The 16,943-nt window shown below is 34.4% G+C and overlaps 1 protein-coding gene across 1 annotated transcript in view; it reads right to left on the bottom strand.

Annotated features, from left to right (window-relative positions):
* Nucleotides 1-3,312: 3,312 nt before the first annotated feature.
* LOC127541637 (butyrophilin subfamily 1 member A1-like) overlaps nt 3,313-16,943 on the bottom strand; it is a 60,613-nt gene continuing 46,982 nt past the window's right edge. The window contains exons 9-12 of the mRNA XM_051966856.1: nt 15,616-15,723; nt 9,123-9,314; nt 6,744-6,770; nt 3,313-4,562 (exon numbers count right to left, since the gene is read on the bottom strand). Of these exons, the coding sequence (XP_051822816.1) occupies nt 4,069-4,562; nt 6,744-6,770; nt 9,123-9,314; nt 15,616-15,723 (821 nt within the window). The 3' untranslated portion in view covers nt 3,313-4,068. The remainder of the gene's footprint in view (nt 4,563-6,743; nt 6,771-9,122; nt 9,315-15,615; nt 15,724-16,943) is intronic.

Genomic DNA, 16,943 nt, shown 5'->3' on the forward strand with positions numbered 1-16,943 from the left:
CCACATGGATTAACTGTCCATTGGATTTCTTGGCAAAAATACTAAAATGGTTTGTCATTTTTTTCTCCAGCTTTATGCAGGCAGGATTTAAGTGACTTGTGTAGAGACACACACCTAGTAGGTATCTAAGATCAGATTTTAACTCAGATATCCCCAACTTCAGGTAAAGTGCTCGATTCACTGTGCCATCTAATTGCTCTTATCTTCAAAGTGAAAATGAACTTCAGGTTCCAATCCACCACTGGACACATATTGTACTCCACTGGCTTAGTCTTTGAGAACTCAGCTTCTCCTCTAATCACAATAGCATGTAGATGGCATATGAATAAATAGCATAAAGAACCAATTCAATTTCTTAAACTTTGTTAATTTTCATTTTTAGAGCAATGCTAAAAATATTTGTTAATATATGAATTCAGACCTAGAATGTTTCACTTAAGTTCATATAGAGAAATTGTAAGAGTTGGGGGTTATCCTATATGAAATACAGATATTGTTGATTTTTCTCCATTGGAAGAAGCCATTTCTCAGGAGCAAGTGTACATTTCCATAGGGCACCAGTGAAAAAAGCAAATAATCAATCTCAATATTTAAAGCCCTTTGTGAACTTTGAATGAATTATTTTTACCTATCCCAAAGCCAATCATAAGATCATAGAATCTTAAAAATCTAGATCTAGAAAGTGGCCTCACAGGCCATTTAGTCCAAATCTCTCAATTACAGATGAATAAAGTGAGCTCCAATTTTTTAGTCTTTCTGTCTCAATTTTCTCATTTACCTAAAAAACATATTGATACTTACTGAAAATTAAAAGCTGTCTGTTAGTTGAATTGTTATGAAAGTCTAATGAGGAAAGCTTTAATTCAAGAATTTTGAAAAGTTAAAAATTTGGTATAAATACAAAAGACAGAGAAGAAGGAAAAATAAGAAAAATGAGAAAGCAGTGAAGGAAGAGAAAAAAGAAAAGAAACAAAAGGAAAATGAGAAGAATCCTAGCTATGGATAAAATGAGCTAGTCATTGGGTGTCTGGAGAACATTTAGAGATCATACAAAAGTACTATTCAGCACAAAGCCTATGTTTGACAAAACCACAGGCAATCAGTGCCTTTTATTAAGTAATCACTGTATAAAATATTGTGATAAGTGCTGGGTAAGAAAGCTCAAAAAAAAATCTGTCTCTATCCTAAATTTTTTATTGGTGGAGAACCTATATAAATAACCATGTACATACAAGATATTATACATAGTAGATGGAAGGTGTTGAGAACAGGGAGGCATTAACAATATGTATACATACATATATATTATACAGTGGAATATATATATATATATATATTATACAGTGGAATAAACTTCCACTGTAAATCAGCTGGCTCGTCTTGTTTCAGTTCTGCAAAGGGTGGTCCAACGATGAGAACTTCCTATTGTCCTATTTCTTTTACCCCTGGTTTCTGGTTCCTTTTGTGTGTTGTTTCCCTCTGTAGATTGTAAGTTCCTTGAGACGAAGAACTGTTTTTCTTTTTTAGCAATTGTACTCCCAGTAATTCATAATTTCTTATACATAAGAGTCATTAAATAAATGTTTATTTAGATGGAATTGGTTTGGACTCAAGAACATATAGTCTTTGGACAGAATGATGACTGATGATGACTGAGGAGTGATCAGATGGATAGGAGATTGGAAGGGTCAATGTCATGAAATGCCAGCAAGAACACAGCATCCAGAAGGAAGCAACAATTAACCATAGCAAAGTCTGCAGAGAGGACAAGGAGGATGAGGATGGAGAAAAGGCGACCAGAATAAATGCCTAAGAGAATTGGAAATCTTTGGGGAGTGTAGTTTTGGTATGCAGGTTGGAATGCAGATCACAAAGTGTAAAGCAGAGGGAAGGGGGAGAAGTGGAGAAAATGAACATGTAGTCTTTGCTAAGGAGAAAAGAGAAAATACTATAACCTGAAAGTATGGTAGAGCCACATTAAAGTTTTTTAAGGATGATGGAGACATGAATGTGCTTCCGGTCAGTAAGGAAGGAGCCAGGAGTCATTATATCCATGGCTAGGATTCTTCTTGTTTTCCTTTTCTTTCTCTCTTCTCTTCCTTCACTGCTTTCTCTTTTTTTTTCTTATTTCTCCTTTGTTTCTTCTTTTTGTTTTTATATCATAATTTTAACCTTTCAAAATTCTTGAACTAAACCATTTCTTATTAGACCTCCATAACAACTCAACTACCAGGCACCTTTTAATTTTCAATAAATATCAAATAATACTGAAGATTAGCTCTAAGCACTCCAGGTTCTCATTTAAAACCTTCTGCAACTCCTCTTTCCAGGCTTATGTTATATAATCCCCATTAGTGGCAGCAGTAGCAACAGTCAAAAAGAGACAAAGAGAGGCTTAGATTAGCTGGAGTGGGGATCAACAACAGTAGTGAGAAACAAAGAAGAGAAGGGAGAAATCGAGCAGAGAAGAGAATTTAAAGAGGACCAGAACCAGGAAAAGGAGTATAGTGAATGATAAGAAGACAAAGGATGCTAAGAAATATCAAAGGAAGAAATGCTCCCTCACAGAGGTCCTTTGACTACCTGTGGCCTGCAAGTATGTATGCATATATATATGTGTGTGTGTCATACATGTATCTCCTCTTCCCACTGACTATAAGCACTTATGGTCATAAAGTGAGCATTGTCACATAGAGTGACATATGTCAATATGAAATCCATATTGAAAAAGATAAATTGTATGAGACAAAACAAAATGGAGGAAATGAGTATGTGCCCCTGATTTAAGGTCATTGCTAGATTTTTGCAAATACATATAATGTGGCTGTGAAAAAATTTGAAGACATTCTGTTTTTATTTTGACAATACTGTCAGGCTATATTCCTAACAATGGAATTATTGATCAAAATCTAGGATTTGTTTTGTGAACTCTATTGTATACTGTCAGATAACTCGAGAAAGCTTCTACATATTTGCTGGTATAATTGAACAGATTTATGATATGGATGGTGAAGATCTCATTTGAACTGGATACTAACTCAAAAATGTAACTGTGTATGTATAAATGTATTAGCTATTCATAACTCTAGGTGTCAGTAGTGCTGGTTCACTATGGTAACTAGTCAATATTTCCCATAAAAATAAACCACACTTCTTCCTGGAAAACAGGTAGGGGTTCCTTGATCCATGGGCTAGTATCTAATGCATAGCTGTGTTTTTAAGTCTGTTATTAAAAAGCTATAAAACAAATAGAGCTGTTATAGAAAAGGTACACTAGGAATTCCTAGTGTTGAAACAAACAGATTAGGAGGATGCTGTTGGTGAGTATCTTTTATTTGCAAAGAAGACTGATGATATGTGACATTTTAATTTGAGAGTGATTGGATTTAACTGAATCAGAATTGCACAAAGTCATCATCCTTACTCTCTCTTCCAGAATAATTGAAGTCTAAAGGCAAGACAAAAGTCAAGATGATTGATGATGTCCCGGGATACAGCAGATGACCTTGGTACCTTTGATTTCTAACCAAGCTCTCAATGCTCCACAGAGGTGCTTTTGCTGACTTCATGTCTGTTGAACAAAATATTCTCTTTTGCCCATTCCTCTGAAGCCATCTTTATATTCTTAGGGTAGACATCTCTGTAATTCACCAAGAAGTTTGAGTCCCATCAGTAACCTGCAACCCGGTTTAGCCCATCTTCCAAGAAGTTGTTATGCTGCTGTGAATGCTACAGCTTCTTGGAACCATGGGTGAGCTCTATAAGAAAATAAGTAGTCCTGGAAAGGCCTTGTACCAAATGGAGGAGAGAAGATGTGCATATGAAAGGAGAAGGACAAGTGGGAGAATTCTCAGCCTGTGCTGAAGGGAAGCTTCTAAAGATTCACTGTCCTCCAACAAATTTGAAAGGCAAGTACATATGTACTGAGGATTGTGGATAAGATGACTTCTCCTCAAGAGCCCATATCGGCTTACTCAAAAAAATTTCCAGCCTCTCTTTTGGTTTTAGGAAGTTGCAAGGCTTGAGAATCCCCTGCCTTTGGGGGATGGTAATAGGGACAATGTTTTCCTATGGAAGGAGAGTAAGAGGGTTGATGCATGGCCGTAGGGCCTCTCTAAAGGTACCCTGGAAGGTGTAGATATGGGAATCATCAGTCACATTGTAGAAAGAGATGCAACCAGCTTCATAGTCCAGGAAAATCCCCACTACCTTGGGGGCCACTTCCAAGTGGAGACAGATTGGACGGTTAGAAAGAGCCCAGTACTTATTCCCATTCTCCAGAAAGATAGTCCAGAACCCAGTTCCTGGTGTGACCTTGCACAAATTTTTTTTCACAACTGAGTCCTTACAGAGTCCGACGGTCCACTTCAACGTATCTTCTACTTGCACCTCCCAGTAGCATCGTCCTGAAGTGAATCTCTCCTTGCCCAGCACACAGTACATGATCTCCCAGACCCCATTGTTCTTGTGGTTGTTTTTGTGAGGGACAGAAATAATGCTTTTTCGATGCCTTCGAGGAAGGAAGAAAGGACCAGCTGTGTCTGCATCCAAAGTGACATCCACTGCAAAGAAATGCACACATTCAATCCCAGGGCTTTAAAAAAGAGCCTACAGCTATGCTCTCTAGCTTCAACTGGCCGTCCCAGTGATATGTTTTATGTAATGAGACTTCATCTCTTGATGATTCCCTAGAACATGTTTCCCAGCTGCTATTTGAAATCACCTCCAGAGATACCCACATACACAGTGAGCCAAGGCCTTCCTCCCAATTCTGTTGAAAAATGCAAGATCATCTGGCCAAACTTCTTTTAATTTCCCTTTTTCTTCAATATATTTTTGTCTTTTCATGTGCCCTGTCTCCATTTTCCCTATCTCAGAGGGATGCCTATTTTCCATCTTTACATTGACTGCCCCCATTACCATCAAACACACACATACACACACAAGCAAATAAAAATAACTAGCTTTAAGGTACAAAGTACCTTACAAATAGTATGTCATTTTACCTACACAACAAAACTGGAAAGTTGTTGCTATATTGTCCCCATTTGCAACTGAGGAAACTGTGGCAAACTAGTTAATTGACTTGCCTCTGGTAACATAATCATTATCTGAAACCAATTTTGAACTCAGTCTTGCTGAGTCCAGTGTGTCCCCTGCTGAATCTATTTTGTTTCTATTATAATATAATTACACTTCCTTGAAATCATACCTCCATATACTTTCTAGGTTAGGGTTCCTTTTCCTGTATTGGGAAGGAACAATTAAAAAGGTAAGAGAAAAATAAAAATGGAAAAGGAATGTCAAATAATAGTATACTGTTATAGGTTCCAAGAGAAGATAGTTTCAAGAAGGAGTGTATAAGATAGGATCAAAAAAATAATTAAATTCTTTGAAAACCTTAAAATTCTCTATAAATATGAATTTTTTTCCCACAGAATCACAAAATCTCAGTTAGAAGAACTTGAGGCCTTTCAGCCCATTTTGCAAATGAAAGAGAACTACTCCAAATAAGAATGTTCAGTAAGTTGTTAGTCAGTCAATTAAAAAATACGAATTAAATACTATACTATAGTTCTGGATTAAATCAAGTTAAAATCAATTCATTAATCCCCTATTATACACAAGTCACTATAGTAAGCTCTAAGGTTACAAAAACAGAGAATGAAACAAAGACCTCAATTTAGGAGTTAGTAGGACATAGATTTTAGTTAGAAGGGACCTGTTTAATTAGTTTAGTTAGAAGGAAGCCAACTTATTCACCAGCCCTACACACACATACTTTTTACAGATGAGGCAATCAAGGCCTGGAGAGTTTGAATGACTTTCACAAAAGCTGGTTAAATGAGAGAGGGAGAATTGTAGCCCTATTCATACCCTTGACCCTAACATCAATACTATCTTCCCTCCATCAGTTTGTCTTCATTTCAGACCATCCTTTTGCCTTATAACTATCTCTAATTGTCAAGTTTTTCTTTACCTCTTACTTATTTGATCCATTTTTCTTCCATCTGCTTTCTGAGTCCAAGCAGAATAATCATAATCCCTATTTCACATGGCAGTTTTTCAAATACTTGAACACCTTAAATATGTTCATTTATGTAAAAAAAAAATTACAGTTAGGAGTTTATATAGCACTTGCTATTTGCAAGCCTCCTTATGTGTGCTTTATAATTATTATCTCATTTCATCCTCACAACAACCTTGAAAAGCAGGGAATCCCCATTATGATCTCCATTTTGCAATTGAGAAAAATAAGGTAAACTAAAGCTAAATGACTTGGCCAACATCATATCACCAGTGTCTACGCTGGATTTGAACTTACATCATCTTGATTTCATGTCCAATATGCTATTCAGTGTACCACCAAGCTTCCCTAACATGTCTAGCTTAAATATCCACAGGTTCTTAAACTGGTTCTCCCTTGGCATCAATTTAAGGCCCTTAACCACCCCAATTTCTCTTCTCTGGATTCTCAACTTATAAATGTCCTTCCTGATATATGGCACCCAAAACTAAAATCAGTAATACTTCAAATGTATGCATTGTACAGTGCAACTATCATCTTCCTAGTCTAAGCAATTATTAAGCTTCTTTAAATGAATACTTGGAAGGTATTAGATTCTTCTCTGTCATCTAATGCTGTTGAATTAAATGGAACTTGCAGTTCAATATAATCTCAGACCTAGTTCAAAGACATTTTGTGCTCCCCTCTTATTCTTCTTATAATCTCTTTAATTTACCTCTGTATTTCTGGGCAGCTTGCAAGTCTGAAACAAAACCAAAAGAGGAAATAAGATTAAAATTCCAGCACAAGATAAAGAGGCTCAGCTTAACTGCAGCCACAGGGGCTGGGGACTTGAACCATTCTCCATCTTTTACCCAGTCATTATTGATTGCTCAGACTCAACTCTGGTCATTCTTGAGTTCTATTAAGAATATTAGGATTCCTATTCTCATATTTTTAGCTCATTAGAAAGGCCACACCTAGCCACATGGAGATTATTATTAATAATAAAAATTATAATTCATAACAAGATTCTCCCCCCAAATTGAAGCAATTAGCAAATATATTCAAAGCACAAATAAAATAAGCTATTTTGTAGTAAATTTAGTTCTGCACAAAAACAATTAAACAGTAAGGATGATAGTGTACGTCAACAGAATGATTATAACAGAGTTAGTAACATTAACTATTGGTACAATTTTTTGGAGAGCTGGGAGTCAGGCCTCACTAGTATAAAAAAGCAATTTTTGCATGGCTTTTAACTAATATTTTCCACTTTTCATCTCTGCAATTGTTTAACTAAACTTGCAAATTTAGTTTCTTTTCTGGTGGTCTTTTTACCAAAGATATTTCCCTTTATTCAAATCCACTTGATGCTGCTGCCACTACAATCATACTGGTTTACACTTTTGCTATTTCTCATAGATCTTGATAGTTAAAACTCACAATGTCACTTACTCAAAGAAAGGAATATCAAAAGGCAATCAGAGTTAGTTGATCACCTTAGCAAAAGTTCATCTGGTTGTGTTCCTACTGGACTGGTTGCCATATAGGGTGCCATAACACCGGCATAGGATGCAATTTTAGTGGTCAAATGGGGAAAATAGGACTTTGTCCTCTCCCCACTCATCCTAGAATGACATTTAATCATTTGTTAAGTTACAGTCAAGAGGGAGTAAACAGGAAGCTGCATCCCCTTTAAAATCCCCTGAATCCTCAGATCTTCCTGCTTAATAGCTAGTTATGGGATCCCCAGTCACCAGCCATTTGTGACTTAAAGTCAAGCCTTCAAATTCTCTCCTAGCTGATTAGAAGCAGGCAAAGAATATTTGCACATTCCACAAAGAATGGTCTTTATGTATTACAAATTATATTAGTGTTTCCTTTTAGATATTTAAAATCATATAATTGTGACATCTTTTTATTTTTGTGCTTTTGGGTATTTTTCTCTAAGAGATATTTGGGGTATAAATATTTCATTACAAAATTAATTTCTTTTTAAATGTCTTTTTGATTTACTTAATATTTTTCCCTGTAACATTCCAAACCAATTTTTTTTTGCGTTTGTGTTTTAAAATTTTAAGTTCTCTTCCTTATCCTCACCCACTATTCAAAAACCACATGTTAAGTTATGCAAAACATTTTTTAAAAAAACTCAAGTTTAAAAGAAAATATAGATCTCTCACCCTAATAAAAATTGAAACTGAAAAAACATAAAGGTTTTTTATTATTATTTTTTAAAGAGAGAGAGATAGAGAGGAAAAGAGAGAATGCTTCGATCTATATTCAGACACAATCAGTTCCTTCTCTGAGTATAAATAGGATTTTTAATCATAAACTCTTCAGAATAGTCAGGATAGTACTACTGAGAATAGCAAAGTCATTTACTGTTGGTCATCCCAGAACATTGCTATTACTTTATATGAAGTACATTTCATTTTGCTTGAGTTGATGGAGGATTTTCCAGATTTTTTTTTAATGTCCTACTCATCATTTTCCATATGATGATAATATTCTATTACAAATTCTTACTGCAATTATTGAGCCATTTCCCAATTCATGGGTATCCTCTCAATTTCCAATTTTACAAAATTAATGTCAATTGTGCTTGCTGTTAGTATAATTTTCTATTTAAGATAATTTAATATAACTTGCTATTTAATATAATCCCTATTTTCCCAAAATTTGAAACATCCTTGAATTTCTGGCATACATCAGACTTGGTAAATAAACATGATTTCATGAATACACAGCTATGGCCTCTTTGATAATGTTTTAATCAGTATTCTTATAGTAAGGTTTACTTCTGATCTAGGTTACTTTTTGTTTGCCTAATTTATGTTACTTGATTTATGCATCAGAAAAATAAGTGTGTCATAGAAGAAATTTTATAAGATGCCTGCTCTCTTTCTATATAGAGATAGAGATAGAGATAGAGATAGAGATAGAGATAGAGACAGATAGATAGATATTTAGTTTATATAATCTAGAACTTAGGAATGATTTATTTTTACACTTTTAGTTTAATAGAATTCAGTTTGAAATTCATCTCAACTCTTCCTGATTGCAAAAGAGGAAGAGAGATACCATTCCCTCCTATCCCCAGATGTCTAACCTGGCCTCTTCAAGGTGTCAGTGAAGGGAGAGAGATTTCCTTCCATTTTCTTCTGGTCTCCTTCTTGTACCTCTTCATGATGGAAAAGAAAGGAAGGTTTGATTCTGCTTTGTTCCTTTTGCATATTTCCTGGATTGACCCACTTCTGCACACCATTCCACTCTATTCTCTCCAATGTTCTGCTGGCCCAGTCTGGATAGTGTGCAAGAGAAAAAATAACATTCCATCTGATTCTCTCATTAGTCCCTTCCCTTAAGTTGACAAATGACCAAGAAGATTCAATTCTGGAGGCAAGCCCCTAAAAATATTGATAACCTACCTGAATTCATTTATCAATGATTAATAAGCACACAACCAGTAGCAAGCTCCTCTTCTTAATGATTCTGAACCACAGCTTCTAATTATTCAAATTATTTCCATGACTTTTAACCCAACTCCCACAATGTTCCAATCTAGAGCTACCCATCCCTTCTACTGTGTTCTCTGGAATACATTCTCCATTGATAACACATATGTTTTCATCTTTAAAACTTTTCCTTTCCTACTCTTTCATATTTTGTCTCCCACTAAAATGGGCTCTTTCCTTATTCCATTCTTCTTAGTCTCCCTTTCCAGCACTGCTTATATTTATACTCATTTGTCCCACTCACTATTTAAAATGATGCCATTTGAATGTCCAGACTATCCTCTATGACCATCTATCAGTAACTTCTCCCTTTGCAGTTCACTTAATCCAGATCTAGAAATCGATCAAATTCTGGTAGCTTTTGTTTATTGATTCCCAGGACATCCCCCCATTTTTGCAAAGAGTTCAGTGACTGGCTCACCTTCTTTCTTTTCTCCCCAACTCCTATTCTCCTATTCAACTTACATATTGATACTCTCCCAAATAGCAAAGGAATGTTCACTCTAATCTCCCAGGTCTTCAAAATTTTTCTTTCATAAGACCTGCTTCCTTACCATACCTCAGCTTCACAAAGATGGTCATGTCTTTCATCTTGTTGTTCCCCATATATTCATGACTTCTATGTTTATAAACTCTGAAATTCATTTAAACTCCATCTCTCCCTCTGCCACAAAACCCCAAACCTCACTGTTCATTCTCACTGTGACCTTCCATCCCTCTACTTCTCAGGTTTTTTTCTCAAACTGTTACCCTTGCATTGAAAAATTTTCTTCCTTTCTTCATCTTGATCCCCTGATGAATTAATTTAACTCTACACAATCCTTTTTTTTTTCATTTATCCTTTGTATACTTATTCTATCAAGGATCTTGCCCTATCTCAACTCAGCAATTGATTATTGCTACCACCCACAGCCTTTGCTTCAGATAGCTGAAAAAACTGGAGAAAAATGACATAATTGTGTGTCTAACTCAGAGGTAGAAGCTCTGGATTATTATGATATTTAGTTCACCTACAAATTCTCTTTGTGATCTTTGGTATGTCACTTCTGTCTAGACCTCTGTCATAACCTAAGAGAATATTAAATGAGATACTACTCCAGTTCTTAACAATTTTGTGACCTTAGATAAGTAGTTTAATCTCTCTATACTTCTATTTTTTTTATCTATGAATTGAATGGATTGAACTAAAAAGTCCCTAAGGTTCCTAATAATTTTTGATTTATAATTTTTAATAAGGCTAATTCTACTAGATATCTTGTTTCCAAGTATTTCCCAATCACTGATTTTTGCCAAGTATAAATATGTTTTAAATTATTGCCACACTGGGCTTTGGCACAGGTAAAATGAGAGGATTAGGCTAGATCCCTAATCTCTTGAAGCTCTAAATCTATATCCTTTTGAACCTTCTTTTTTCATGTTGCCCAGGAATTATTTGTTCTCTAACTATTTAATAAAATTCAATCAAATCAATCCAGACTAAAAGTATTTTCTTCAAGAATTACTTAAGTTTGGTTTCTCTTTCAGATACGTAGCTGTTTAGACCTGTTTTGCTAATTTTTTTTTATTTTGTATTATTCTACATATTCATCCACTTTATTTACATTTTCAGTTTTTGCCATTTGTTGTATTTATTAGTGGAATTATTTTTTTTTCAATCTTATCTCTTCCTTAATATTTTTAAAGTCTCTACTTCTGGGCTCGTCTTCATGTTTCTTGTTTTGTTGGTTGTCTAGGAGTTTTAAGTTTATGTTCTCCTCCTGATGTAAGTCTTCAGAGGTATGACAGTTTCAATTAAGAACTTACTAAACTACATCCCAATAGTGTTGATAGGCTGACTATTTTTCTTTTTTCTACAATAAAATATTAAGACATTTTGGGGGCATTTAGAGTTCTTCATAACCTGCCACCCCCTCATTTCTCTATGATACACTTAAAATTATTTATATGCTATAGCTTAAGCATGACTCTCCATCTTTATATCCTCAGAACTTAGCACAGTGCCTACCATATGATAAGATCTTAATAAATGCTTGTTGACTCCCTGTCTGATTAACCCATTCAGTTTTTAAGATGACAGTTTTTTGACTCTTTCAGAAGTTCCTTTTTTCTAACATCAATAACACAAAAAGATGAGAATTTTTCCAAAGCATGCAGTCTCCCCATTTTTATTTGTATAATGATGGTGAAAATATTTAACCTACCATAGCTGTCATTATTAATATCTGGGGAGAAAGCCAAAAAGAAGAAAATCATAAGCTCTATATTTTGTACTATATTCTAAAATGTGATTCTCCTACAAGGAGACAGTTTCTTTGTGCTTCTGGCAATGGTTTTATCTAAATTCTGACACTCTTGAAAAGTTATCTTTCTTGGCTTATCTAATCAATTTTGAAATTGGACCAGATAATGTCTCAGACTTTTCATTATAAAATTTAATTATATGGCTTCTACTCTAACTGCTTTTCAAGTGGTTTTTTTAGTCACTTTTTTAATTTTAATTTTTATTTCACATTTTTATTATTTCTTAATGAACTTGCCTTTGATGAAAGAAACACTTTAAAAATACATAAATCTATTCCCCATTTAAAAAAGATAAAGGCTTGTTGATTTTTAACCAAAAGAAATTCAATACTTTTAACTTTGACAGATTATAGTACCAGACTAATTATTGTCCATTATATATGCTTAGAATTTTGTTGTCTCTTCTGGTTGCAAGGAGAGAGCACCTCTACTTTCCTTTCTTTGATACATGTAATATTGTCAGAATTATCCTGCCTGTCACTGTAAATGAGAAGTCACTTATTATGCCTAATTTTCATAATTCCTCCTCACCCCACTCTGTTCTATTATGTATGTGGAAAGGCACAAACTAGTTGATATTTTTAAAGTTTAGAATTTCTACAAATGAAAATGGCTAAGTTTGGTCCAAAAGAAATACTGAAAAATCTCCCCTTAGCCCTTCTTTGAAAAAGAGGGCAACCATGGATGTGGAACATCATGCACAGGGAATGAAAAGAAGTCCAATTTGGCTTATGGTAATCTCGGAAAGGCAGCTTGAAACCTGTTTGATAATGCAGAAGCTGATGACTTAATTTTTCATCATCCTTTGCCTAATCAATGGTCTTCAAAGTGTAGTCCAAAGAATTGTTGGGGTCTCTGAAACCCTTTCAGAGGGTCTACAAATTCAAAATTATTTTTTATCTCTAATATAGTAAATAGCTATAAATATAACCCATGTGAACAAAAACTCTTTGAACAGATCCTCGATAGTTTTTTAACAACATGAAGATACTGAGAACAAAAGTTTGAGAACCACTGGTAAGTACTCACCAAATGAAGAATAGATAACAACATTAGCTGTTTCAGAATTATCCTGTGTTAAGTTACATAGCGATGTTTTTATTAAATTTTATTGGAATCCTTTTCTCATTTTTGAAAATTCCTTGTTATGAAACAGTTATGTGGTAAATGAAAATTTATATTATGAGAAAAGAAAACGCAAACTTAAAAAAAAAACTAGAAAACCACTAAAATAAGTTAAGAAGTAGACATTTTTTAAAAAATTAAAGGAGAGATAAAGTTGAAAAGATAATGATTGAGCTAATAAATACAACTCTTGATCTGGAATCAAAGAGATTTGAGTTAAAATATGACTTCAGACACTTCCTAGTTGTGTGGAAAATCACTTCATTGTTATCTGCCTCAGTTTCCTCATCCATAAAAATAAAGATAATGAAAACACTTATCTTGCAGGGTTTATGTGAGATTAATGTGAGATGATATTCATAAAGCACTTTGAAAATCCTAACATGGTAACTATTAAAAATATAAACTATTATAAGACTACCTGCATAGGAGTAGAAAAAGAGAAACAGTGGAAAATATAAGATATAAAAACAAAAGATATCATTAGATGATTATAATTATATATAATATCATAGTTAAATATCATAATTATATAAGTATGTTATGTATAATTATAATGTGTAATAATAATTATATATACATTAAAAACAAATGAATTTTTGGAGAAAAGTAAAAGAATATGTTAACTAACCAAGGAAATTAGCACAATTCCCAAGGGATTAACACAATGCCTGACACATAGTGCTTATGTCGTAAAGATTTATTGACTCTTATCTCTCTACAAGTTTATATTGTGTAAATATAAAAGTATGTATATAACTGTATATGCATGTATTCATGGTATAAGAATATGTCTTCCTTGAGAGAATGTAAATTTTTTGAGGGCAGCTAATTTGCATCCCCAGGCTTAATATTTAATATTATATTGATAATATATCATATTACTATAACATATAACATATGTAATTATAATAATATAATATATTAATATTAAATAAATACATTAATATTTAACACCTGTTAGGAGTTTAATAAACATTTGCTGATTAATTGATTTACTGCTTTATTTTCCCAACTAATCTTTCCCATACAATTTAATTCAATGGCTTCCACTGAGAGTGAGGTGAGACTGAAGTAACTTCCAGCTATGAGGGCCAACACATTCAAAGGCTTAGGCATGGAGATGGATGATGGAATATTACATATAAAGCTGAATTGAAATAATTGTGTTATGTTCTGGTTAGATGCAAGTTTTACTAGCCATTTAAGGCACAAGAGCAGAGACAAGGAAAAAAAGGATCTTCAGACTTGGAAAATAGTGAAGTTCATATTATACCTCATTCACTTAATATTCACTGTTAGGCCACAGACAAGTCAATTAGAAAAGGATCATAGTCTCTAGAATGATTTTCACAGTCCTGGTGTGAGACTTAAAAGAAAAAAATTCATGTAAAAGTTTTGCAAGATTTCAAGTCTAAATCAGTGTCAATTAATTCATTTCAGGCTGAACTACAAATAGTCTTAATCTCTCAAAGGACTTGTAAAGACTCTTAACATCAAGTACTTATATAGTTTCATTATCTTTCCCCTTTCCAAGATCCATAAAATCAAGGCAAGCTGTTAGTGCTGACAGAAATAAAGCAAAAACTTTATTTAATTGGGACCAATATCATCTTAATTTAATAGGAATGTTATCTTATTAAAATATTTAATAGAGTAGTAATGTTGAGATGTAACTTTTCGTATGGTTTATTAAAATTTTCTGCTCCAAATTATAATTAGGTAGAAAAAGTACATCTAGAATTTGTTTTTGAGACCACAAATTCACAATAGTTATAGTGATGACATTGACTAATAATAATAGTATTTATGTAATGTTTTTAAGGTTTGCAAAGCACTTTAAATATATTATCTCATTTCATCCTCACAATGATCCTATGAAGCAGATGCTATTGCTATTCACTCTTCATTTGGTGACTACTCAGGCAAAGTATGAGGAAGAATTAAGTCATCAACTTGTACATTACTAAAGAGGGTTTCAACCTATCTTTCCAGTCTTCCTTACGAAGGCTTCTTTTCATGCCCTGTGCATGATGTTCTACACCAGTGGTTCTCAAACTTTTGTTTTCAGTATCTTTGTCCTATTAAAAATTATTGAGGATCTCTCCAAAGCATTTTTGTTTATCTGGGTTATATTTATAGGCATTTACCATATTGGAAATAAAAACTATTTTTGAATTTGTAGACCCTCTAAAGGGATTTCAGAGATCCCCAGGATTCTCTAGGCCATACTTTGAGAACCATTGTACACTGTTCATCATATTTATAATATTCTTTCTCCGTCTCTCCCCGCCTCCTGCCTCCCGCCTCCCTCTCTTTCAGATTCTCAGGTTTCCTTCAAAACATAATTCCAACACTATTCTAAACTCCATATGAAGCCTTTTGCTATTTATTTACAAGCCAAAGGTCATGTTCACATTTAATGACATCTAGTTTGAATCTGAAAGTTCCAGTAGGATACAATCACTACACTCCACCTACAGGTCTCCATTGGGAAGCAAATTGGCTTTTCCATAGGTTTCTCAGAGTTGAACTGATTCCGTCTAGAGTCAAACTAAGAATAAATTGCAAATGATGGCTCAGATAGATCATAAACTTCTCTAGGAACCACTGTATTGTAAAATAAACCCTTGCCCCATCCCACCCCCATTTCCCCTTTACCTCTGAGTTTTCTTAGAATCTCATTATATTTGAAGTAGTGCACGAAGATTATAGCAACAAATCCAAAGAAAAACAGTGTCCAGTAAGGGATTGTAGAAAACAAGTTATCTGAAAAATCAAGTCTCAGAGTTACAGGCAGTCAGTGCTTGAAAAGACCTTACTGATTAGAGCAAAATCCTAATTTAACAGATGAGGCAACTGTGGACTAAGCAGTTTTAGAATTTTGCTCAAGGTCCACATTCGGTGGACCTAAAACCCAGAAATCCTCGTTTCCCAGTACTTTTATTTCCTAGTGAGAACACTGGTCCCAGCTCTTCTTTAGCTTCTGCAGACAGATGCCTCAGTCTCTTCTGCACTGCTGTTAACCCAACAGGAAAAACAGCCCACAGAGCCAGAATTTATAAAAAGTCACATCTGCTTTTGGCAGATGGAGGTTATATCTAACATAGTTAAGAGAGAGGTTGTAGGCCAGTCAATCCCAAACTGGTTCTTTTTCTTTCTAAAGATTACCAGTTCAAGAAATAAGGAGATGTTTGTTGAATTGGGTCTAGGTAAGGTCAAAAGAAGGAGAGCCAGTAAAAAAGTCAAGATGGCAGGATTGGCCACTTAGGTGGTGTGGTGGAAGGAATGCCAGGTCTGGAGTCAGAAAAACTCATCTCTCTGAGTTCAAATCTGGCCTCAGACAAAGGACAAGTCACTGTTTGCCTCAATTTCCTTATCTGTAGAATGAGTTGGAGAAGGAAATGTCAAACACGCCAGTATCTCCACTAAGAAAACATTAAATGGGGTCACAAAGAGCCAGATATAACTGAATAGCTAAGTCCTGGAAAAACAAATACAAGCAAAAAAGAAAGACAGTTCCCGCTTTCAGAAAAATGTCCATTTCATTGTAGTGGAGAAAGAAAATAATAAAGGAAAGCTTGAAAGGGAGTGGGTGAAGTGAAATGCAGCATGGCAAACATAACACAGGATGATAAGCAAAATTTTAGGATGAGAGGGCAGCCATAAATCCTTATAAATAGAAGAATGACTGGGAGAATGAATGAAGTAGGGCCAGCCTAAACCTGTCGCCAAAATAGAGGTCCCAGAAGGAATTCACCAGTGAGAGAAAAGGAACTTTGACCAATAAATAGAAGGTGTGAACAATTAGGGAGCAAATGAAGCCAAATGAACATACTTCTTCATTCCATCTGCTTCTTTGGGTTTACTGGGAGTCCAGTTCATAAAGAGCAAGCACAATCTAAGTAGTGAAACTAAAAGGTCTCCAGTTTTGGATGCCTCTTGAAAATATGCAATCCCAGAGTCTTAATACTCTTGAATGATAGGAA

This window comes from Antechinus flavipes, chromosome 6 (genome assembly GCF_016432865.1).
Source record: "Antechinus flavipes isolate AdamAnt ecotype Samford, QLD, Australia chromosome 6, AdamAnt_v2, whole genome shotgun sequence".
Taxonomy (NCBI): Eukaryota; Metazoa; Chordata; class Mammalia; order Dasyuromorphia; family Dasyuridae; genus Antechinus; species Antechinus flavipes.